General features: G+C 53.3%; 1 protein-coding gene across 3 annotated transcripts; it reads right to left on the reverse strand.

Moving 5' to 3' along the window:
- Positions 1 to 655: 655 nt before the first annotated feature.
- On the reverse strand, positions 656 to 22,537 carry KCNN1 (potassium calcium-activated channel subfamily N member 1). Of its 3 annotated transcripts, XM_068980618.1 has the most exons (10): positions 22,097 to 22,498; positions 21,343 to 21,438; positions 17,878 to 18,296; positions 17,428 to 17,436; positions 14,806 to 14,947; positions 9,547 to 9,657; positions 8,602 to 8,729; positions 4,313 to 4,321; positions 4,019 to 4,088; positions 656 to 910 (listed from the first exon to the last, which is right to left on the reverse strand). In XM_068980618.1, exons 1-10 carry the CDS (start codon positions 22,496 to 22,498, stop codon positions 656 to 658), a joined length of 1,641 nt encoding a protein of 546 aa, XP_068836719.1. The 3 variants fall into 3 exon arrangements, with proteins under 3 accessions (XP_068836719.1, XP_068836721.1, XP_068836720.1); XM_068980620.1 differs by lacking the exon at positions 17,428 to 17,436 and having other exon boundaries at positions 22,097 to 22,537; XM_068980619.1 differs by lacking the exons at positions 4,313 to 4,321; positions 17,428 to 17,436.
- Positions 22,538 to 24,066: the final 1,529 nt, after the last annotated feature.

Below are 24,066 nucleotides of genomic sequence, written 5' to 3' on the forward strand. Positions count from 1 at the left end.
AGTCCCACTGGAGCCTGACCCCTACAAGGTGCTCTGGCAAAGCGAGCTGGAGGGACGTCCTGACCTACTTCCCCTGCTCTCTGCAGGGTCCCTCTCTTGGTACCAAGTGGGACTTGTGCAGATGTCCTCAGGGAGGTGTGGAGTTCAGGCCTGGAAGACCACTAGGCTAGGACGGGACGGGCTCACCTTGACCCCCACATCCTGTCTGGAATCCCCAGGGCCCTGGTGTCCACTTCCCATGTTGCGATACGAGTGTCCACCAGCCACACACAACAGGCAGCAAGTGGGCTGGTCCTGCTTTATTTGGAACTGGCAAGGACCCCTCTCCTGGCTGCCCCACACCCACCCGGGGCCTGGAGAGAGCCGAGGGTCAGGGAGGGGCGTACCGCGGGAATCAGGGGACCAGAGGAAGCTCCAAGCTCCCCCCAGCTCCCATCAGGGAGGAAGCAGACCTGCCCTCGCCTGCCGTCTGGCCCTACTCTCTGCCCGAACAGTCTGGGTGGGGTGCAGTGGTTCGGGCCCCAGTCCACTCAGCCCAACTCAGCTTCGGCTCCTTGAACTCCAAGAGGCGCCACTGTACAGGGCTTCTTGGATGGCGTGGAAGTGGCGGCCACACGATGGCCAAAATTGAGGGGTCCGGTGGCAGGCAGGGCTGTCACCCGCAGTCTGAAGGGGCCACGGGTGGCCACCAGTGTGGGAGACTCCGAGCCACCTGGTCTAGGGGGCCAGAGCCAGGCCAGGGAGGCAGGGCGGGTGGGGGTGGGCGTATGGCTTGGGCGATGAGGCCAGGCAGGGCCTGCAGGGAGGTGCCCAACGCATCCAGGCGGCTTTCAAGGGCAGCCAGGCGGGCCTCAAGCTCCTCGTGCTGGGCGTGCAGCTCGGACATGAGGTCGTACATGACATTCTGGGTCTGCCGGACAGAGAGGCAGGAGAGAGAGGAGAAACCAGGTGAGCGAGAGGGAGGGATGGGCACAGAGAGACGGCAGGGCAGCCCCGGTTGGGTGGTGACCCACTAATTGGACCCAGCCCAGCCGAAGGTCTCCTGGGTGGACCCCAGGGAGTGGTGGGAGAACAGTTGAGGCAAGACACAGGTCTTGAATGCCAGGCTTAGGCCCAGCAGTCCAGGGGAAGGTCAAGGGGGTCCTGGGGCCCAGTGGGTGTGACCAGAGTTGCTCTGAGGGGATGAACTAGCCACATGGTGCTAGTTCAGAGGGTGGTCTTGGGTGATTCTGGACTGACATTGCTCCAGGCTGGGAACATGGTCGAGGGGGAGGAGGCTAGCTTGTGAACTGTCCCCCGCTTCCCTCATTAGGCTGGGGGGGATGGGGGTCTTGGGGGAGAGGTGACCGCGCCAAGAATCTGACTCCATCACAGACCAGCGGACACGACTGCCACAACAGTCACTGTTACAGCAGGTGGTGGGGTGTCCCTGCCACCTCGACTGCTTCTCACAACCCAGCAAGCAGGGGTGTCCAACCAGATGAGCCGGGGAGTTGTAGGGGGAGGGAGGCGGGACACACACGGACAGCCCTCGGTGCAGATGTTGTTGTAGCCACCAGGTGGCGCTAGACCGTGGTCTAGCGTGGTCCAGTCTCAGCCCAGCTCTCTGCCGACTAGACCTTGGGCCCCGGTACCCACCCGCCCTCCGGGGGCGGTCCGCAGCTCACCACCCATTCTGGCCTCAGGCTTGTGTCACCCCACCCTCCCTCGCCCTGCTCTGGCTTTGTGGGAGGGAGACTGGTCATCCACACCACAGCTCCTTTCTGCACCCGCCCCGAATCTTTACCTGGGCCTGCCTTCCACCCTTTCCTGTTACTGGTAAACAAATCCCATCCCAGAGTGAACAAATGCCTCTGGGGCCCTCCTAGGGCCACAGACCCTCATCCCAGCCTGCCTCAAGGGACCACACAGTCCCCAAGGCCAGGGAGTAACATCTGGAAGCATCCAGCCCTTGGATTGGAGAAGGAAATGGCAATCCATTCAGGTATTCTTGCCTGGAGAATTCTGTGGACAGAGGAGGCTGGCAGGCTGCAGTCCATGGAGTCACTAGAGTTGGATACGACTGAGCAACTGAACAAATAGCCCCTGGATGGTTCTTTTTGGCCCTCTCTGAGGTTTAAGTTTTTATTAGAATATATATTTTGTTTTCGTTGGAGAGATACAAATTAAATCAGCAACCTTGGAAAGCATTAAAATTTAATACTGGAAAACATTTTAACCTCATTAAATTAAAAAAAAAAATTAGAAACCATATCATCTAATCCAGTGAAAGACTTACTTCAAAGAAACCTTCCTTAAATGTATTTTGAGAGGAGCATACTGCTGTAATTACAGGTTTAAATAACTTTTAGCAATCCACATTTTAATCATCTATACTCATGAAGTAAGGATGATAATGGATAGTCCAGACTATAATATACCTGAGTTTTTCAAAGGCATTTAATATATATATTTGGAGCTGTTATCTCATTTGCATCAAATTAATTGGCCAAGGGCTTCTATATGCTCTTTGGATTATGCTCTTTCTACTACCAACTGAATTATTTCTTCAGGCTTCTAGAATGTTCTTTCCTCTGTAACACTCCCTTCCAAATTAACTTTATGTAGGTTAGTAGTAAATTAAATTGCATTCTTGTTTTATTTTGGCCATACTGCACAGCTTGCATGATCTCAGGGGGTACAGCAGTGAAAGCCTAGAATCCTACCCATAGGCTACTGGGGAACTCCCTTAAATTGCATTCGCTTGCTAATGATGAAGAGAGTGAGTTCAAAATGTGGAGTATGACTAGTAAAATAGAAGAGGACTTCACATTTTCTAAGGATAATATCAAATTAGGGTCAGATCTATTAACTGATTAGGAGATGGAGTCAATTGGCAAAGTTCACATGTGAACTATTTGTGAAAGGGCAGATGGGAGTTGAGAAGAGCGTGACAAATATTCTAAGACCTTGCCCAACTGAAGTTGAGTCAGCTGACATCTCTTCTAATGGATGAACACAAAGCAAGAAATCGGAAGGGACCTGACGTTAGAACTACCAACCAGATCCATGTCTAACACAAAGTGGCCTTACAGAGCTCTGGCGACCAGCTTTAATCTCCTCAAAGATATTTAATTGCTATACAAATAGGCTTTCTCCCGAGGCTCTGCTCTCTTGCTTATTTAGTCGCCAAGTCATGTCTGACTCTTTGCGACTGCATGGCCTGTAGTCCGCCAGGCTCCTCTGTCCATGGGATTCTCCAGGCAAGAATGCTAGAGTGGGTATCCATTTCCTTCTTCGGGGGATCTTCCTGACCCAGGGATTAAACCCAGGTCTCTTGCATTGGCAGGTGGAGTCTTTTACCACTGAGCCACTTGGGAAGTCTATAATTTGAATGTATATTCATAGCAAAAGAAATTTGTTTTTCTTTCAAACTTTAGAGCCTCTATGTAGCTGACATGTCTAAATATGAAAGTACCACTTCACCAATTTAGCCCGCTAATTACATATTCTTATTAGAGCTATTAATTAAAAGTGTAAAATAGCCGCCAACATTCCAAAGTAAAGATTTTACACACAGATGTAGATTTCTGGCATCTCTCTAACAAGGCAGGACCCTTGCAGACAGGACTCACCTGCCCAGTGGCTGCCCCCTGCCCTGCACCCCTGGCCTGTACCATGGGCACCAGCACTTTCTCCCTCCCTGGCAGGAGCTGGGCCTGGTTCTTTACTGAACACCCCTCCTCCTCCTCCTCTACCCGGCTTCCCTGATGGCTGAGACGGGAAAGAATCCGCCTGCAATGCAGGAGACCCAGGTTGGATCCCTAGGTTGGGAAGATCCCCTGGAGAAGGGAATGGCAACCCACTCCAGTATTCTTGTCTGGAGAATTCCATGGACAGAGAAGCCTGGTAGGCTACACTCCATGGGGTCACAAAAGAGTCAGACATGACTGAGCAATTAACATTCCTCATCCTCCCCTGAAGGCCCCACAACCCTCCTGGCCCCCGGAGCTGCCCCACCTTGCCCTGGCCTCCTCACCTTGGCCAGGTCTGCGAGTGTGTTGGTCTGGTCATTCAGCTTCCCTTGCTCAATCTTCACACTCCGGAGCCTGGGGGACAGGTGGGCAGGTGGGGTTGTGCAGAGGCTACAGTGGGGTCAGGGGTCTTCCATGCAACTCACCCCACCCAGAGTCACCTTGTGGGGTATGCAGTTGGGGGATGAGGGGCAAGCTGGAGGTCCCCTTGCAGCCCGTCCCCTCCTGGCATGCAGGGGGCAGCAGGGCCTGGGGGACGGTTCAGCACACATGCACTAACCCCCAGGGAAGAGACTTACTTCTGCGCTCTGGTGGGACCCGGCGGAGCAGAGAGAAACCACAAGGCAATTTTAATCTCAGCACAGCTGGGCGGCCCATACCCAACCCGGCCCACCTCCCATGTGCGCCACCCCATGGCCCTTCCTCTTGGAAGAGGTCCAGCCTCTGAGGGGGTGGTACCCGCCCTCAGGGATGCATCGTCTCTCTGCTTCCTCTCTCCAACAGGGCCCTCCCAGCAAATGCAGCTGGCTGCAGCCCTGCAGCCGTACTGTGTGCCAGCCTGTACCAAGCTCCTGGCCCTGGAGATGGCATTTAGTCCAGAAAACTGTGCCTACACATTTCCTGAGGGGGAAACCGAGGCTTAGAGGGGGGCAAAGCCGGTGCCTACTAGCCTCCTACCAGGACTTGAACCTGCACTGCCACCCAGCCTCCAGGACCTTGGGCCTAGGGATGGCTCCCTATGCGGGCGTGGGGGTTCGTCCTCACCCCTTCTCTCCGCCTCTTCTGTAGCCAGCCCACGGAGACCATTTCAGGCAGGCCTCTTTTTTTCCTCCTCACTGGTCCAAACTCAACCCCTGCACATCCAACATGTGACAGACGCTTGGAGAGGACCCCTGGGTCCCACCCATCCTGGGTGTTGTCAGCAGCCCTGGGGGGACCTACTTCTCAGTCTGGAGAAGTGGAGGCAGATACTGGCAACCCCAATACTGGAAGTCTGGGGGTGCCCTGGAGAGGAAACGGAGGCTTGCTAAGGACCCATGGATATGCCTGCCCTGGGGAAGTCATTCTTGGCATCTCTGGAAACTTCCTGTTGCAGGTTGGATGGTGACCCCACAAAAGACATGCTGAAGTCCTAACCCCCAGCACCTCACAATGTGACTGTTTGGAAACGGAGTCTTTACAGATTTAATCAGGTTAAGATAACTGGTATACTGGTATCCTTATAAAGGGGGGAGATTTGGACGCACACAGGGAGGGCATTTGAAGATGGAGGATCGGAGCAATGCACGGGGGCTGCCAACAGCTAGGAGAGATGCCCGCGACGCCCTTCCCCCGGTGTCCTCAGAGGGAGAATGGTCCTGCCAACGCCTTGACGGTGGACTTCTGGCCTCCAGAGTGGTGCAGTCACAAATTCTGTTTGAAACCACCCAGCTTGTGGTACTTTGTTAAAGCAGCCCTAGGAAACGCGTACACTGTATGCTGTCCCCAGTCGATCCCCTCTGAGACCCTGTCTCCCTTTCCACCGGCTGCTCATACCACACTCCTGCCGTGGGGGCTCTCCAGCTCAGAAGGTGCCACGGCTCCCTCATGCCTGCAGGCGGCACCTCTTGTCTGCTGGGCACTCTGCTCATTCCCACCGCCCACCTTTGTCCAAACTGGGCGCACTCCTTGGTGTGCATGCCCACCTCTTGGTTCCTACCCAAACCCCATCCATCTTCCAGGCCCTAGTCCAAATGTGCTTGATTTAATCAGCTGTTCTTATACGGCTGATCTGAGGGGGGTGCAGGAGGACCTGAAGGTGAGTGAGATAGTCCTGCCCCAGAGCAAAAGAGCACAGGCCACTCACAGAGCAGGTGCCTTCGCCACTGACCTAGCTGTCCTCAGTTCCTACCCTCCAACTTCTCCCACAGAACTTTCAGGGATATCCCTTAGAGCAAGGTCCAGAGCAGAGACGTGTCTGTGCCCCGCAAGCCTGGCACACCAGCTGGTGGAGGAAATTCTTGTGGGATAACCAAATGAACATATCGAGGGTGTCAACAACAACAGCAGTCCCCATTTTCAGGAAATACTATGTGGCAGACAGGCGCAGGCAAGCCATCTGGTCACCCCAACTGTGTTCGATCCACACTCCGTTCCTGGAGAAGAGGGATGTCACCACTGTTTCCATTTTACAGATAAGAAAATGAAGCTTGAAGTAGCATAGTCCCTTGCTCAGGCCCCACAGTTAGTTGGCAGAGACCAGACTGGGACCCCGTGGTCAGGAAACAATCTTTGAAGGGTCAACAAGGAGGGCTGTAGGGTCTTGTGAGCACACAGGACAAACACCTGGGCACGGTGATGCCAAGTAAGTGGGGTACCGATTTCTTCCCCTGCTTTACAGGTGACCCTGGAAGCAGTGGTTGGGGTACCATGTGTTACCTGAATACTTGCTCTGTGCCATGAACTATGCCAGGCATTTTTGCATATCACTCCATTTAGACCTCCCCACAGTCTTGTGAAGTAGAGGTTGCTATCACGGTAAATTAATTCAACCATAACAGTAAACACAATAAATGTAAATGGATTAAACTCTAGCTAAAAAACAAGGATGGTACAGAAAACACAATAAATGTTAATGGAACTAAAGTCTCTAGTTAAAAGACAAGGATGATAGGGGCTCAAGAAGACTTTCAGGTTAATGGATCTGTTCATTATCTTGACGGTAGCGATAGTTTCATGGGTGTACACATATGTTAATACGGACCAAACTGTGCACTCTAAATAGCTGCAGTTGACTGTATGTTGATTATACTTTAAAAAAGCTATTCTTTAAAAAGAGGCAAAATGAGTAAACAGGATTTAAAAAATAAAAGTCAGCTAGCTGAGCCTCCTCACTCAGGGCCTGGTCTTCTACAACCACTCTACCCTGCGGTGCCCCAGTAGCTGACCACGCTAGCCACACCCTGGAGCCTCCCCACAGCAAGCTGCCTGACTCTCCTGCTCACACAGGGGTTTGCAGTGTTGCCTCCCATCTCTGTTCCTTATGGCTGACTCGATCGCCTTCCTGCTATACTAGTTCAGGCCCTAACACTGTTTTCCTCACTCTCTGATTCATCAGCCCCTGAGTCTGGTGGAGGAGTTCTTAGGGCAAGAATCCATCTGATTTTCCTGCTGCTGCTGCTAAGTCGCTTCAGTCGTGTCCAACCCTGTGCGACCCCATAGATGGCAGCCCACCAGGCTCCCCCGTCCCTGGGATTCTCCAGGCAAGAACACTGGAGTGGGTTGCCATTTCCTTCTCCAATGCATGAAAGCGAAAAGTGAAAGTGAAGTCGCTCAGTCTAAGGAAGCCCAATGGTGAATGAGGCTTCCCAGAATGTAAGAACTGGGAACGCACAGGCTCATTCTGAAAAGTGCCTTAAGACGCTTGAAAACCTTAAATCAGGTACTGTGTGACTCAGCTCTAATTTATTGTGGAGTGCCGGCTCCCATAGAATTTGGACCTGTTTAAATTCTAGGCTGCGCACTGTCCCAAACCTCCTATATGTAGCCAGTGAACATTGAAATGTGACTTGTCTGAATAAAAACAGGTTGTAGGTGTAAAATATTCACCAGACTGCAAAGATTTAGTATCAAAAACTTTCTAAAATATTAATGATTTTTATATTAGTCACATATTAGTAAGTGATAGTGATTTTTATATATTAGGTTGAATATAGTAAAATTAATTTCACTTATTTCTTTTCACCTTTTAGAAATATGGGTACGAGAAAATTTTTAACTATGTATGTTACTCACATCATATTTCTTGTGGACAGTGATTGGCATATTATGGTTTATAGGCCAAATTCTGGGCAGCCGTTTGTTTTAGAAAACAAAGTGTTACTGGAGCATAGTTACACCCATTCACCTTGCTGCCTTCCTGCCACAACAGCAGAGCTGAGGAGTTGCAATAGAGGCATTTTGGCTCACAAAGCCTGAAATAATAAATATCTGGTCCTTTACAGAAAAAATCTGCCAGCTCTGGTTGAACACTGGATTCACCTGAGGAACTTAAGCTTGAGCTCAGGCTGTATCCCAGACTCTACTGTAACTGGCATTTGGTATGGCCTACAGGATTTTAAAAAGCACTCCCTAGCTGACTCCAATGCGCAGTCAACATGATAACTACTTGATTAAATAATTCTCAGGAAAAAGGGACAACAGAGAAAATTAAGTAATCTCTAATTACCCCACATGATCATACAAATCAGGCCACAAATTTAATTCTGAGCTTCCTGGAAGCCAAAGCAAAAAGGGGAAGCTGCTTTCGTGTCCAAGGGGAAAGGCATTTTGGCTATTCCAGAGAATAAAATATGCTTCCTGCCACTGATGTTGGGTGGTCTGCGTGATTTATCAGAGGTGATTGTCCTGGAAAAGTGCTGGTCCCACTATCCCACCCAGCACCGAAGCCGTAGGCCCCAACCAACCGACCACCCGGAACGGGAATGGTCCTGATGTATGTAGCCACGACGAGCTGCCTGGCCTCGTCTGCAGCCTCCTCCCCGCGAGCCAGGGCTGCCTCTGTGCCAGGTGGACACAGAAACGCGAGTGGGAAAGGTGCTGGACTTACTGATGGATGGCTTGGAGGAACTTACGCTGGTGTTTCCGAACCCGGGCCTGGTCTGGCTTTTTCACCAGCCTGGTGTGTTTGTAGATGAGCCACGTCTCCCTGAGAACGTTAGCAGCGGCGTTTTTCACCTGAGGCCAAAGAAAGAACAGTTCCTTGCTGCTGCTGCTGCTGCCGCTCACTCAGTCATGTCCAACTCTTTGTGGCCCCATAGACTCTAGCCCGCCAGGCTCCTCTGTCCATGGGATTTTTCAGGCAAGAATATTGGAGTGGGTTGCCATTTCCTCCTCCAGGGGATCTTCCCGACCCAGGGGTCAAACCTACATCTACTGCATTGACAGGTGGATTCTTTACCACTGAGCTACCTAGGAAGCCTTGAGTAGGCCAAAACTATGGAGGGCTCTGGAAACTTCTGGAAACTTCCAGAAACTCCCAGAAACTGGAATGGAAGTGTCCTTCTGGGGTCCTGGGACTGTAAGGCAGGGCCATGTTTACCCAGCCGCATCTGTACTCTGTGTGTGTGTGTGTGTGTGTGTGTGTGTGTGTGCATGCGTACCTAACAAACATCACTCACCACAGGCCAGGCCCTTTCTATACATCTTGCTAATGTTACCTCGGGGAACCTACACATGGTGGAACCTCTCTCACTTTATATGTGAGGAAACAGGCACAGAGAGACCCACCTGCTGAGGTCATACAGCTTATAAGTTGCACCTGGCTGCCTGCCTCTTGTTGAGCGGCCCACGGCTGGGCTGTGACTGAGCATGGAAGTGGCCGTAGCCACGACTCTGTGCACAGCTCAAAGGCGTTCACATGGTGCAGCTCAGGGCACTTGGCATACACAGGCAGCATGGTGTGACCCACGGGCACACGTGCAGAAGTAAGGCGGGGAGAGCCAGCCCTGAGGACCAGGAGGTGAAATGGCTGTGACGGGGCTGGTGTCCTTACCCGCTTGGTGAGCTGAGTGTCCATCATGAAGTTGTGCACGTGTTTCTCTGCCTTGGTGAGCTCCAGCTTCCGGGCCACCACAGCCACCACAAGTGCCGTGCAGCCAGCCCCCTGCATGAAGAAGGTGACGGGGCATGTCAGAATCCACCTCATATGGGTCGCAAGTAGGACACCCTCCCTCCTCCAGGAAACCTTCCTGGTTCCCCTCTCACCTTTGCCCTCCAAACCTGCAGGGTTGGCAAATCTCATCTTCTGAGTTCACTGACTCTAACCCCCTCCTTGCTTAACACCACCCAATGTCCAGGGAGTCTGTGCCATACATTAGTCCATTCGATTCCCAGCAACCCCAGGAGGCAAGACCACTCTTATCCCTCTTCGGCAGAGGGGAAGAGTGAGGCTCAAAGATAAAGAAAGGAACAAGAAGCAGGAAGGATCTGCCTGTACATTTGGGGCTGATGCCCATGGAGGTGGAAGATGGGAAGAATTTCCATCCAGGCTTCGGGGTCTACATGATGGAGACAGAGACCCAGCTGACACGTTGCTGACCAGTAATGCGGTAACTGGTAGGGTCAAAAGGGTGGTGAGAAAGAAGGTCAAGTCAGCTGACCGTGGTGGGGCATTTTCAGGGCAGCAGGGGCAAAGTATAGGTCCCAGAATGTGGAGAAGTAAGGGTCGTCTCCCCTGTGATGGGGCTCCCTGCTCTTAGCAACCACCCTCCCCAGTATGTCCTGAATGGCAGCCAGTCCCCCAGCGAGGGAAGAAGGCCAGAGAGGACTTGCTTGTCCACTTGGCAGCCACTTGAGAGGCAGAAGGGCAGGAGGGAGGACCCAAGGAGGAGGGCAAGGCTGCCAGGCAGGAGTAGGGGGAGGAGAGTGGAAAGTGATGGAGGAGGGAGAGAAAGGGGGCATTCGGCCACTGAGAATCGGGATCCTGGGAGCACAGGACATCCAGCTTTCGTCCACCCAGGAGTGGCCAGGGAGCAGGTGGCAGGGGCCGGTGAGGGGGGCCGGTGAGGGGCCGGAAGGCGGCTCCCTGGTTGTACCAAGGCTCTCTTTGGCACCTCAGCTGCCCACTGCTTCCTCCTGTGGGTGCTGCATACAGGATGGAAGGAAGGAAGAGACCGAAACCCAGCCCCTGGGGACCAGGGGAGAGGCTACTTTTTCTTACAGGTGGAAGCAAACATTTGTGGGGAAGGGTGGGCACAAAGTCACCCCTTGAGGAGATCCCATCATGCATTTCTGGCCAGGATATGGATCTTGGGAGGACTCAGGAGTCTGTGTTCAAGAAAAGCCCTGTCTAAAACATTCTCTGACATAAATCGTACCAGTGTTTTCTTAGGTCAGTCTTCCAAAGCAATAGAAATAAAAATAAACCAATGGGAACTAGTCAAACTTACAAGCTTTTGCACAACAAAGGAAACCACAAAAAAAAAAAGAAAGAAAAAAGACAACCTACAGAATGGGAGAAAATATTTGCCAATGATGTAACAGAAAAGGGCTTTATTTCCAAAATACACTGACAGCTCATACAACGCAACAACAGAAAACAGACAGCCCAGTTGAAAAATGAGCAGAACACATTAACAGATATTTCTCCAAAGAAGACATACAAATGGCCAATAGGCACATAAAAAGATGCTCAACATCTGTGACAGAAATGCAAATCAAAACGATAATGAGGTACATCCTCACACCTGTCAGAATGACCACCATTAAAAAGTCTACCAAGAACAAATACTGGAAAGGGTGTGGAGAAGAGGAAACCCTCCTGCACTGTCGATGGGAATGGACGTTGGTTCAGTCACTACGGAAAACGGTGTGGCGGTTCCTCAGAAAACGAAAAATGGAATTACCATACCATCCAGCAATCCCACTCCTGGGCAGATACCCAGACAGAGCCACAATTCACAAAGGTACGTGCAGCCCTATATTCAAAGCAGCACCATTCACAATAGCTAAGAAGTGGAAACAATCCAAATATCCTCTGACAGATGACTGGATACAGATGTGGTTACATATATACGATGGAATACTACTCAGCTATAAAAAAGAGTAAAATAATGCCTCTTGCAGCAACGTGGGTGAGACTAGGCATTATCATACCAAGTGAAGTAACTAAAAACAAGAAAGATAAATACCATATGGCATCACTTATATGTGGAATCTAAAACGTGGCACAGATGAACTCATCTACAGAGCAGAAGCAAACTCACAGACATAGAGAGCAAACCTGTGGCTGTCAGCAGGGAGAGGGAGGTGGAAGGGAGAGGTGGAAGTGTGGGATTAGCAGACACAAACTGTCACATACAGAATGGATAAACCAGGGCCTGCTAATACAGCACAGGAGACTATATTCAGTATCCTGTGATAAACCATAATGGAAAAGAATATTTAATAAAAAGAATGTTTTCTGTGTATAACTGGGACATTAGCTATAAGCAGAGATTGGCACAACATTGTAAATCAACGATATTTCGATAAAAAGTTAAAAACAAAACTCCCTGTCAACTGGGGCAAAGAACATATTGGGAACCTCCATGTGGAATACTATGCAGCCAGGAAAAAGACGGGCTGCTGGCCAGTGTGCCACACAATAGCACAGATGCCACATCCAGCCAGAGACTCTGAGTTTTGAGGAGGCCATACTGGGATGCCTTGGCACATGTGTGTTCTGTAACATACTGGAAGGGGGTGGGCCACGGAACAGTGACAGGGAGGGGACACACTTGGACAAGGATGGCAGAGGAGATGATAACAGGAGAATAAGAAACAGAAGGTAGCTTGAAAGACCAAGGTGTGGCTTCACGTGGCGCCTGGCTATGTGGCAACAGAGAAGCAAGAAATACCCCAGGGTACAAACACTCCTGCATCTGCTGGAGCCGAGGGCCAGGAGTGAGCTGCAGGCTAAATACCAAACTCAGTTTCTGGAAGGAGGCTCATTCCAGTGGAGATAACACGGCTTTTCTGTTTCACTGTGGGTTTTCTGGGTTTAAAGTCATCTTATCTGAATACTTTGGTTTCTTTATTTGTAAAGTTCATTTGAGGTCTTCCCTGGTGGCTCACTCACTAGTAAAGAACTCGCCTGCCAGTGCAGGAGATGCAGGTTTGACCCCTGCATCAGGAAGATCCCCTGGAGAAGGGAATGGCTATCCACTCCAGTATTCTTGTCTGGAGAACTCTATGGACAGAGGAGCCTGGCAGGCTATAGTCCACGGGGTCGCAGAGCTGGACATGACTGAGAGACTGACATGCTCACGTTTCTTCATAGCAGTGGTTGGGGGGTGGGTTGCTGATAAGGCTCAAGAGTGTGTGCAGGGCCTGCGTTCCTTTAACCTGGCCACAGGTGATCTCTGGATGAGCTTCTGTGGTTCTCGTGATTGTCAAACTGACCTCTCTGGAATGAAGACCGCTTCTCCAAGTATTTCATCGCCTTCCAACAGTTGGAGGTTTTAGTTCTGTAGAAGAGCTCAAAGATACTATTATGTGTGTCCCTGAGGCAGAACCGGGGCCCTGCCCCAAGGTTGTGCTGCGGGTTCCGGCTGCTCCTCTCCTGTCTCGGTATCCCCTCCCCTGGTCAGCCACTCTTTGAAAGGTTTCTGTGCCCACAGGGTCCTGCTCAATTTCAATTTGTGAAAAAATTAACACAAACAAGCCAAAGGAAGCCAACCTAATCCCCTCCCCATGGTCCTCCCCAGGCCACTTATTTTCCTTTGTACAGAAATGCGTTTGTCCCTACGAAAGCCCGTCATTGTCCCCACCATGGTTTTCATTCCTCCTGCAGAAGGAGGGGCTATGTTTCCACTGGGCCTGCTCGGCCCCCTTCACTGCACGTTGACTGTCTCACGTTGTCACCATCTCCCCAAGCCCGTGGCTCTCTCCCTTCTTCGCCCTTTGTCTCTTTCTTTTTGGACATGAGCTGGGGGTACACATCCTCCTCTGGCCCTGACTGGGTCCTTGCTTCTATAGGCTAAGCTGACCCAGCCCTTTCTTAGTTAAAAGGCTTTATGCATGTTTCCTTATGTTATTTCACCATCTACTCCAGCACCGCACCCCCAGAAAATTAACTTTGTTGTTGTTTAGTTGCTAAATTGTGTCTGACTCTTTGCAACCCCATGGACTATAGTCCACCAGGCTCCTCTGTCCATGGAATTTTCCAGGCAAGAATACTGGAGTAGGTAGCCATTCCCTTCTCCAGGGGACCTTCCTGATGCAGAGATCGAACCCGGGTCTCCTGCATTGCAGGCAGATTCTTTATCACCTGAACCACCAGGGAAAACTCCACCCTGGAGCCATTGCTATGAAAACGCTTCACCAAATCCTCCCAGGTTGGGACACACAGTTTTGAGGGGCACAAGCCTGCTGTGTCCCCTTCTGTCTCGCAAAGCAATAAAGCTATTCTTTTATATTTCACCCCAAACTCTATCTCCAAGATTTGATTTGAAATCAGTACACAGAGTTTCTGGCATCAAAATGAACATGTTAACTGGGGGCTAGGGATAGGCGTTCCCTACCATATGTCAAATGAGTCATAATTCAAAATATGGAAAAGCACTTATGGAGATCAAAGAACCTTGGAGAGAAAGAAGGTTTCAGAAGGAAGGGATGGGCAGGGAACCTAATGATCGAATCACGGTAAAGACAAGGCACCAGACGTCAAAGGTTGCCCACACAAGCAGATGGACTTAGGAAGACTCTAGGGAAGACGGGGTGCTGCCTGGGCCCAGAGTCACATGAGATAAGCTTCACACCCAAGGGGCTCAGTGGGATGCTCAGCACACCCTGAGAGTTAGGCAAGGATGGGGAACTGGGTTGTGATGGTAGGGGTCGGGGGTATTGACTGGGTATCTGAGGCATTCATGGCTTTAGACATTTCACAAAAACGAAGGGACTGAGTCCCTGCAAGAAGCAGAGGGAGTGGGCACTGGTTACAGCCAGGGAAACCAAGGCACAGAAGCATCAAGCCCCTTGCCCTGGATCCAAGGACCGTGAGTTACGTGGGCTGTGGGGCACAAAGGGGCAATGGTGACTCTTGGTTCAGAGTGGACCACAGCATTTGGCCTGGCAGGCACAGAAGCTGTATGACTCAGGCTGGAAGAAGCCAAGAAGAGATGTCCCCTGGAAGCCTAAAGGGGTGGGTTTCATGTCGCATCAGAGGGAAGGGGGCAATGGAGGGCTGACACACGGAGGAACTCTGAGCAGGCCCAGCTCGAAATGGGGGGAGCTCCTGTCAGTGGGGACATGCAGGGGCCCTCGCCCTTACCATGATGCCGGTGAGCAGGCACACGCCCTTCCCGCAGTAGGTGTGGGGCACCATGTCACCGTAGCCGATGGACAGGAAGGTGATGGAGATGAGCCACATGGCCCCCAGGAAGTTGCTGGTCACTTCCTGCTTGTCGTGGTACCTGAAGGGGAGCCAGGGAGGGCCTAGTCAGTCCACACTGGTCCCTCTGCCTTCATCACAACCCCAGGGGCAGTGCCAGGAAGGCAGGGCCCTGGGTCCACCTGACTGCATGGGGGCCTTGACTGCAGGAAGCTGACCACTCTCGAGGCTCAAAGTGTCCAAAGTGTTGCTGTACGGCAGTGTGGGGCAATGGTTAGTGCCCAGGACCGCCCCATGGTCCTCCTGAGGACACCCCAGGGCAGAGGGCACCCATACCCTCCTCCCCAGCATCCCTTCCAACACCTTCCTTTCACCTGACCGCCAAGCTGCTCGTTACGGGGCAGTAGGGGTCCAGGTGAGACAGCGTCCACATGTGTCCACACATAAGCACACGATCCCCCTCCCAAAGACAGACACACAGACAGATGCAAACACGGGTGGCCATGGGCACCAGCAGCGGCAGGAAGTAGAGGCGAGGATTCAGGGCAGACACCAGGAAGAACTTCCCTAGTCAGCAAGGCCCTGGGGAGGGAGGAGGGCTCCACGGGGAGACAGAAGCCTACAGGAGCAAGCCCTGGGGATGGGAGTCCTAGGACAGTCAACACGTGGAGGGAAACTGCTCCAACTTCAGGCCTGAGAATCTTCTGGTGTTAGGAGGGAAAGGCGGCAGCATGTTTAGCTCTGGGAAGAGACCTGGGACCCAACTTTTGTTATTCAAGAGGGCAGATTCCAAGGCCTTGCAAAGGGACATGATTTTGTCCCAGTCAAAGCCAAGCCTGAGACTCTGGCCGCACAGGCTACGAACTGATGGTATCTATGGTCAGCCCGAGGCTGAGGGGACTGGTGCTCTGGATCTGGGGGTGGTTCAAAGCTTTGCTCCAGCCCAGTCCCCTGCTTGCAAAACCCCTCCAGCTCAGGGAGGTCAGGAAGCCCTTCCCAGATAACCCCTCTCCTTTTGGGCCACAGAGGCCGGGCAGGGGGAGCTGGTGGGGAGGGCTGCTCCAGGCAGATGGGGCTGGGGTCAGGGGCTCAAGATAGGGAAGGGACGGAGACTTCCCCGGAGGTCCAGTGGTTAGGACTCCGAGCTTCCAATGCATGGTGCACAGGTCCAATCCCTGTTCAGAGAACTAAGATCCCACATGCCGTGGGGCGTGACCGAAGAAAAAAAGACGAGATGGAAACCCAAAAGGTGGGAAGGAGGGATGGAGGCCTTTCCATTCAGCCTGGGCTTCCAGCTGCCTGCTGGGTGAGGGGCACCAGGGACTGAGCCTCGTCTTTCACTGTGGCACCCGAGCCTGAAGCTGCACCAGCTTCCACTTCTCCAGAGACCAGCACCTCACACCCAGGAGGCAGGAGGAGCCGGGAACCTATCAGCCATCAGCCATGGGCGCGGAGGCTCCAGGCCTGGCTGGAGCTCTGGTGGGGGCTACTGGGTCACCCCGGACCAGGGGGTGGGCGCATGCAGGAGGTGGGGTGGGACAGAGCCACTGGGGTGGAGCAAGGCGGCGAGGGGGCGTCAAGCGGTGTCACAGGGCTCAGAATTTAGGATTGGCTGCCCCTGACCTTGCCCCGTTCCCCGCCCTCAGCAGGCGCCCCTGCAGTGACCCAGCCTGGACCTCAGCGATGCCTGACGCGGGGCACCCTCTCCCACTCCCCAGCCCCCAGCCCTCGGGTCTGTGGGAACTGGCACGGAGGCGTGTCAGGGGAATAAGGAGCCCCCGTATGATCCTCAGCCTTGGTGACGGGAAGAGCTGGGCCCTCTCTGCCAGGAGCCCCACATCAGGTGGAGGCGGGGTCAGGGAGGGGACAACTGAAGGGGTGAGGATTGGGGTTCTGGGGACAGGTCCAGCCCAGGGACCTCCCGGGAAGCCAGTGCCAGCACCACCCTTTACAGCCCCTACCCAGCTCATCAAGAGGCAAGAGAGACCCCCTCCCAGACAAGGCATTTCCCTGCCCTGAGAGATCCAGGGGGACCCTTCCCTCTCCATGAAGCCCCGGGTGGTTTCTGGAGAGAAGCAGGAATTGGGCCCCCAGGGTGTCCCTTTAGCTCCTCAGAGCCTCAGCGTTCTCATCTGTAAGTTGGCTGGATGGCCCTGCACCCTCCAAGGCCATTCAGAACAAACCGCCGTATGGGGGTCTTAAAAGCTGGGACTGTGCTTGCTCATCCCAGACCCACTGAAGGAGCTGTCCCTGCCCCCTGGGGCCAGCTGCCTCAACCGGGCACCAGAGCTAAACTCTTCTTCCCTCTACTCCCTTCTGTTGCCCACTCCTTGGTGCCAAGGACCCCAGGGATGCCCAGGGCACCAGGCCCAAGAGTGACCCAGACCCACCCGCCTGGTGGCACTGGGACAAGCTCTCCCCACGGCCCATGGGCTCTGGGCGGGTCCCGGACACCCGCCTCCCCTTTCCACTCCCTCCCCTGGTGGCAGCTGATCTTAAATTCCTGGCGGGCAGGACAGCTGGCAGCTTTGCACACATAGCTCGGCTGAGGGTAGGACTCACATGTTTTCCCTACAGTCCGGCAGGGTGGGCAGAGGGGAGAAGGAGAGCAGGTTAACTTGTGGGGGATGCAGGTGGACGAAGGGGGTCCCCGTTCCTGCTGCCTCCACCACCCTGGGCCAGAGACGGGGCCAGTGGAGGGGCCCCTGGAGGGAGGGGAAGCGGGAAGAGGGATGGGGTCCTGGAGGGGTGAGGGTCAGCGTAGGAGTTGGGGGTGGCTGGGGACAGAGGGCTGGAGTCCCAGGGAGGAGGAAGCTGCATGTGAGGGACAGTCGCTGAGGCCAGGAACTGGGGGGAGGGGTCAGCAGGATCAGGGTTCACGGGGATGGAGCCATGGGTGGGTACGGGGTTCAGCAGGGTCAGAGTGATGGCTGGGGGAGCCCTGGGGTCACTAGAATTGTGGGTGGGGCTGAGGGTCATGGGGGGTCAGGGCCCGGGGGGTCAGGGGCGCACCTCTCGCAGACCCGCACGGTCCAGGCAGCAATGACCCAGGAGGAGATGCTGAAGACAAGGAGCACAGTGCCCGGGCAGATGGTCATGAGCGTCTTCATGACGAAGCGTGTGTTGAAGGTGATCTTGTTGAGGGCACCGATGCTGCGGCTGGAGGCGTCCGTGAAGATCTTGCTGTGCAGCAGCATGACGCGGCCCAGCAGGTAGAGACGCAGGAACATGGGCACGGAGAGCAGCACGTCCACGTCGGCCTCAGCCGCTGACGGTGTGTACGTGAAGGCCAGACGCGCTGTCCACGTGAAGCGGTAGTGGCCGGGCACCGGGTGGATGGCGCACACGGCCAGCTCCAGGGAGATGAGGAACACGCGCTCGCACGTCATGGCGATGCGCCAGTCGTCAGCCCCGTTGTCCACCATGAACAGCTGCAGAGATCAGGTGGGCGGGATGCAGTGGGTGTTGGACAGGTGCCCAGGCCACGGAGGGAGGGAGATCCCAGCCCCAAGCTGCACCAGCTTCTACAACAAACATGGCCTCACAGGCGAAACCCCCTAGTGCCCAGGGTTGGCCCTAAGTCCAGCTAAACAGGGCACAGGTGTTTCCCCAAAAGTCAAACACAGAGTTACCACTGACCCAGCCCTCCCATTCCTAGGTGTATGGGCAAGAGAGATGAGAACAGTTGTCCAAACACATCCTGTGTGCGTGCAATCACAGTAGCACTGTTCACAGGTGCTCAAAGAAGAAACTAGCCAACGTCCATCCAGGGATGGAGAGAGAAACAGAATGTGGTCCTTCCACACACGGAACATGTCTCGGCCATGAAGAGGAGTGAAGCGTTGGCACATGCTATTCCGTGAAGACATTATGCTGAGTAAAAGACAGCAGTCACAGAAGGCCACCGGCCAGGGTCAAGGAGGCAAGGCTGCGCCTCAGTAGGCCTGGAAGGTGGGGCGCTGAGCCAGTGAGGATCATTCTCCAGCCTTCACACCCAGTGGAATTTGCCTGGGCAGGTCTGAGACAAGTTTAGGACCTCTCACTCCTCTCCTTTCATATTTGTCGGCTTCGGGGATGGGAATGTCTATCCTACGCTAGTCCCACCCCTGTACTTTGGAAGCACGCAACTTATCTGGTTCACAGCTGGAGGAAAATTTTGTCTCCAGAGGAATTGCACCTCAAGTCTCACCCATGTCTGTTTTAGATGATACTTAGCCTGCCAATCTAGGAGATGTAAGAGACGCAAGTTTGATCCCTGGGTCGGGAAGATCCCCTGGAGTAGGAAACTGCAACCCACTCCAGTATTCTTGCTGGGATAATCCCATGGACAGAGGATCCTGGTGAGCTATACAGTCCACGGGGTTGCAAAGAGTCAGACACAACTGAGTAACAGAACACACACATTTAAATATAATCTTTCTTTTTTCCTTTGGCCACACTGCACAGTATGTGGGATTTTACTTCCCTGACCTGGGATTGAACCTGGGCCCCTGAAGTGGAAGTGTGGATTCTTAACCACTGGACCACTGGGGAAGTCCCTAGATGATATTTAAAGGAGATTTTGGACTTTGAGTTGATGCTGGAATGGGTTAAGACTTTGGGGGCTGCTGGGATTGATGCATTTTGCATGGGAGAAGGACATGGATTTGGGAGGTGGGCCAGAGTGGGGAGAGTTATGGACTGAACTTTGTCCACTCAATATTCAACTGCTAAAGCCCTAGCCCCCAATATGACTGTATTTGGAAATGTGCCCTTTAAAGATATAATTCAGATTAAATGACCTCATAGGGGTGGGGCCCCCATCCTACAGGACTGGTGTCCTTATAAGAAGGGTATATACAGGGGTATATGTGCATAGAAGGGTATATGCCCATAGAGCAAAGGCTGTGTGAGGTCACAATGAGAAGACAGCCGCCTGCAAGTCAAGGAGAGAGCCTCAGGAGAAAGCAACCCTGCCAGCACCTGACCTTGGCCTTCCAGCCTCCAGAGACGTGAGAGAATACACGCTGTGTTAGTCACTCAGTCATGTCTGACTGTTTATGACCCTGTGGACTGTAGCCTGCCAGGCTCCTCTGTCCATGGGATTTCCCAGGCAAGCATACTGGAGTGGGTTGCCATTTCTTTCTCCAGGGGATTTTCCCAACCCAGGGATCGAACCCAGGTCTCCTGCATTGCAGGTGGATTCTTTACTTTCTAAGCCATCAGGGAAGCCCCACGAGAAAATATACTTCTGTTGTGTAAGACGTTCAGCTGTGGTGTTGCCAACGTATGGTACTTCCTCCTTTTTTTGTCTGGCTGAATAGTATGCCATTGTATGGACTGACCACCGTTTGTTTATCGATACGTCAGTCAGTGGACATTTGGGTGGTTTCCACTTCTAGGCAACCGTGAATAAGCTGCTCTGAACACACGGGTACACATCTTTGTGTGGATGTAGTTGTTGTCTCTTCTGGGTGTGTGACTGGGGGTGGAATTGCTGGGTCATATGGTAACTCCGTGTTTACCTGTTGCTGTTCCCAGCTGTCCCTTTAGGAATGCTTCCTTTTACTTCAGGGGTCACCGTCCTCCTCCCCCAACCCCTAGCCAGACTGAGGACCCCCTCCCGTGTACCAGACTCTGGGTGTCCGCTGACAGGTCTGCATACAGTACAACCTAGGTAGGATTTTCCTATGCCCATCTCCTGCCAGGCTGTGGCTCCTTGAGGTCAGGGGTCAAAGGCCAGAGTCAGGAGCCAGATCTGACCCCCTTTGGTGTCCCCAGGCCCTGGTGCTGGCCTGCTGTGGTAACACGTGCCTTATAAGCCCTGAACTTGCCTCTCCAGGGATCTGACCAGGTTTTGACCAACCCCTGAAATAGGAGAATCCTTGGCACATGAGAAATCTTTCAAACACAGGTCCAGTGGACTAGGAGAAGGAACCTGGGGCTACAAACGCTGGACTCCATGGCTGCAAAACCTCAGAAGACCCCAGGGCTGCAAAAACAATCCACGTGCACCTCAGAACCCCAGCCCACTGCCTGCTCCCTCGCTGTTCGTCTTCTTTACCAAATTATCGATGAAAATTAAAATGACGATGCGCATTCCAGGAAATTTAGAGTGATCTAAACAGTGTGTTTCCATGGAGATCTTTTTTTTTTTTCTTCTATAAAGTGGCTATTGATCCCTCTATGTTTTAGAGGGTTCCCAGGTCCTGGGGGCTTCCCAGCTGGCGCTGCTGGTAAAGAACCCGCATGCCAATGCAAGAGATGCAAGAGAAGCAAGTTCAATCCCTGGGTTGAGAAGATCCCCTGGAGGAGAAAATGGCAACCTACTGCAGTATTCTTGCCTGGAGAATCCCATGGACAGAGGAGTCTGGCAGGCTACAGTCCAAAGGGTCACAAAGAGTTGGACACAACTGAGTGTGTACGCATGGAGGTGGCTGGTGTCGGGGGCTCCGGGGTGCAGGAAGGGGAGCTGCCCTAACCCCACTGAGCACTGACCTGGATCTCTCGGGCATGGTAGAGGATGACCAGGCCCAGCAGGATGACCGTGGAGAGGCTGATGAGGCATTTGAGTGCAAATGAGTACAGGGACTCCTGGGCAAAGAGAGAGCAGAGGGCAGGACAGACACTGTGGAGGCGGGCAGCCCTCCTGACCCCCCCACCTGGTCACTTTGCTCAGGAAGTGAAGCTCCGGTCCTTACTCCTTAGGCTTGGGCTCACAGCAAGGTGGCACTTCAGTTTATAAGGCCAGGCCTCACATGGGCACAGCACTGCATAGTCGATAAAACCAGGCCTCGAGCAGAGGCAGCACTTTACAGTTTACAGGCTGACTTGGCTCTCATCTCCCTCCGTCCTGGCACCACTTGGGGACCCACAACCTGGCTCATAAGCTGGCCCAGCTCACCCTCAAAAGGGGCAAAGTTCTTCCCCTGCTCCTCAAAGCAGCTCTTCTCTGATGCTCCAGCAGCCCCCTTCCCACGTTCAGCGAAAGCGCAGCCCCATGGTGCAAGGCGGAGGGAAGGAGCTGGAGACTTTGGGCCCCACCTGAGGCCTTCCTGCTGCCCCCAGGGGGTGGAAACAACAGGAGGCCCTGGGTGCCCCCACCTTCCCACCTCCAGGGTCCCCTCAGCATCCCCCGCCCACGTCTCCTAAGGCCGATGTGGTCCCAGACCCCATGCCCAAGGGGGTCTCGGGAAGCCAAGTGGGACCAGCAGGGCCTCCCTGGGGTGCCAGGGGGAAGGGCCATGCCTACCTTGGTGTAGACCCCCCAGGACAGCTCCGTCTCTGTCACCATGACAACGATGCCGAACATGCCGAAGATTAGGGCATAGTCACTGAGGCGCTTCCGCTTCTCAAAGAGCGCCCGCCGGTGGCCCAGGCGGTGGCCAACACTGGGGGGCTTCCCTGAGCCCCTCTGTCTGACCGCCTCATCTTCTTCCTCATCTTCTTCCTCTTCCTGGTCCTGGGGCTGCCCCCGGGGGCTGCCAGGCGAGGGTTGCGCCGGCTCGCTCTTGGCCACCACCACCTGGATGCCTGGGCCATTTGGAGGCTGCGGGGGGTGGCCGGCCTCGGGGTCCAGAGGATCTCGGCCCAGGGCACCCAGCCCGCCACCTAGTGGCCGTCCCTCGCAGCCACTGTGTCTGTGGCTGTTCATGACTATGTGGGTGCTGGCGTTGGGCTTGCTGCCAGCCGCCTGGGGCCTGGCATGGCTCAGCAACTGGGCTCCCGCGCTGACCTGCAGGGCACAGAGAACACGGTCATATCAGGGCCTGGCCAACTGACCAGATGGCTAGGGATCCCCACCCCAGAACATCGTGAGGCTGGAGAGGCCATGAGCCCATTGCAGCTGACATGTGGACTGACCACCCCAGAAACCAAGCCAACCTATGTTCCTCCTTGGCTCAAAACCTCCACATGGACTTCCCTGGGGTCTAGTGGTTAAGAATCCACCTCCCAGTGCAGCGGATGTGGGTTCGATCCCTGGTCGGGGAAACAAAGATGCCATACGCTGCAGGGCAACTAAGCCTGCACGCTGCAACTACAGAGCCTACGCGCTCTGGAGCCCACGTCACAACTAGAAAGAAGTCTGCGGCCCACAACGAAGAGCCACATGCCGCAACTAAGACCCAGTGCAGCTAAAAATAAGTAAACAAATGCAAAACAAAAACAAACCTCCCCGTGGCTCTCCAGCACTATCGCATAAAAACTCCTCCCTGTGGCCAGGAGGCCTCTATCATCTGGCTCCTACCCATCTTATCCTTCTCACTTTCCCAGAGTCACCCCCTTTCAGCCACACTGACCTCCCCATCACCAGGTTCCAACAAGCCTGGTCCTGCTTCAGGGGCCTTGCACACTCTGAGGCACCTGCTGTACCCTCTGCCTGGAACACCCTCCTACCAGGCCTTTGCCCATTGACTTTTCTGTTTCCAAGTACCTAAAGCAATGGACGCTAAAAGCAATAAACACCTAGAGCAATAAACACAGGCGACACTCAGTAAACACCTCTGAAAGCCTCAAGATGGAATTCTGCTGGCTGGTTTGCCTGGGAGGATTAGAGGCCCCCTAAATGAGCGGTCTGGAAGCACTTTAGGGTGGTCTTAAGGTAAGACCACTTTACCTTAGCTTACCTGTCTCCTGAGAAACCTGTATGCAGGTCAAGAAGCAACAGTTAGAGCCAGACATGGACTGGTTTGAAATTGGGAGAGTACATCAAGGCTGTATATTGTCACCGGGCTTATTTAACTTACATGCAGAGTACATCATGAGAAATGTTGGACTGGATGACCCCCAAGCTGGAATCAAGATTGCCAGGAGAAATATTGACAACCTCAGATATGCAGATGATACCACTAACGGCAGAAAGTGAAGAGGAACTGTAAAGCCTCTTGATGAAGGTGAAAAAGGAGAGTGAAAAAGCTGACTTGAAACTCAACATTCAAAAAACTAAGATCACGGCATCCGGTCCCATCACTTCAAGGCAAATAGAAGGGGAAAATGTGTAAACAGGGACAGATTTTATTAATATTTTCTTGGGCTCCAAAAGCACTGTGAATGGTGACTGAAGCCATGAAATTAAAAGACACTTCTCCTTGGAAGGAAAGCTATGACAAACCAAAACAGTGTATTAAAAAGCAGAGACATTACTTTGCTGACAAAGGTTCATATAGAGTCAAAGCTATGGTTTTTCCAGTAGTCATGTAGGGATGTGAGAGTTGGACCATA

Source organism: Capricornis sumatraensis, chromosome 9 (assembly GCF_032405125.1).
Source record: "Capricornis sumatraensis isolate serow.1 chromosome 9, serow.2, whole genome shotgun sequence".
Taxonomy (NCBI): Eukaryota; Metazoa; Chordata; class Mammalia; order Artiodactyla; family Bovidae; genus Capricornis; species Capricornis sumatraensis.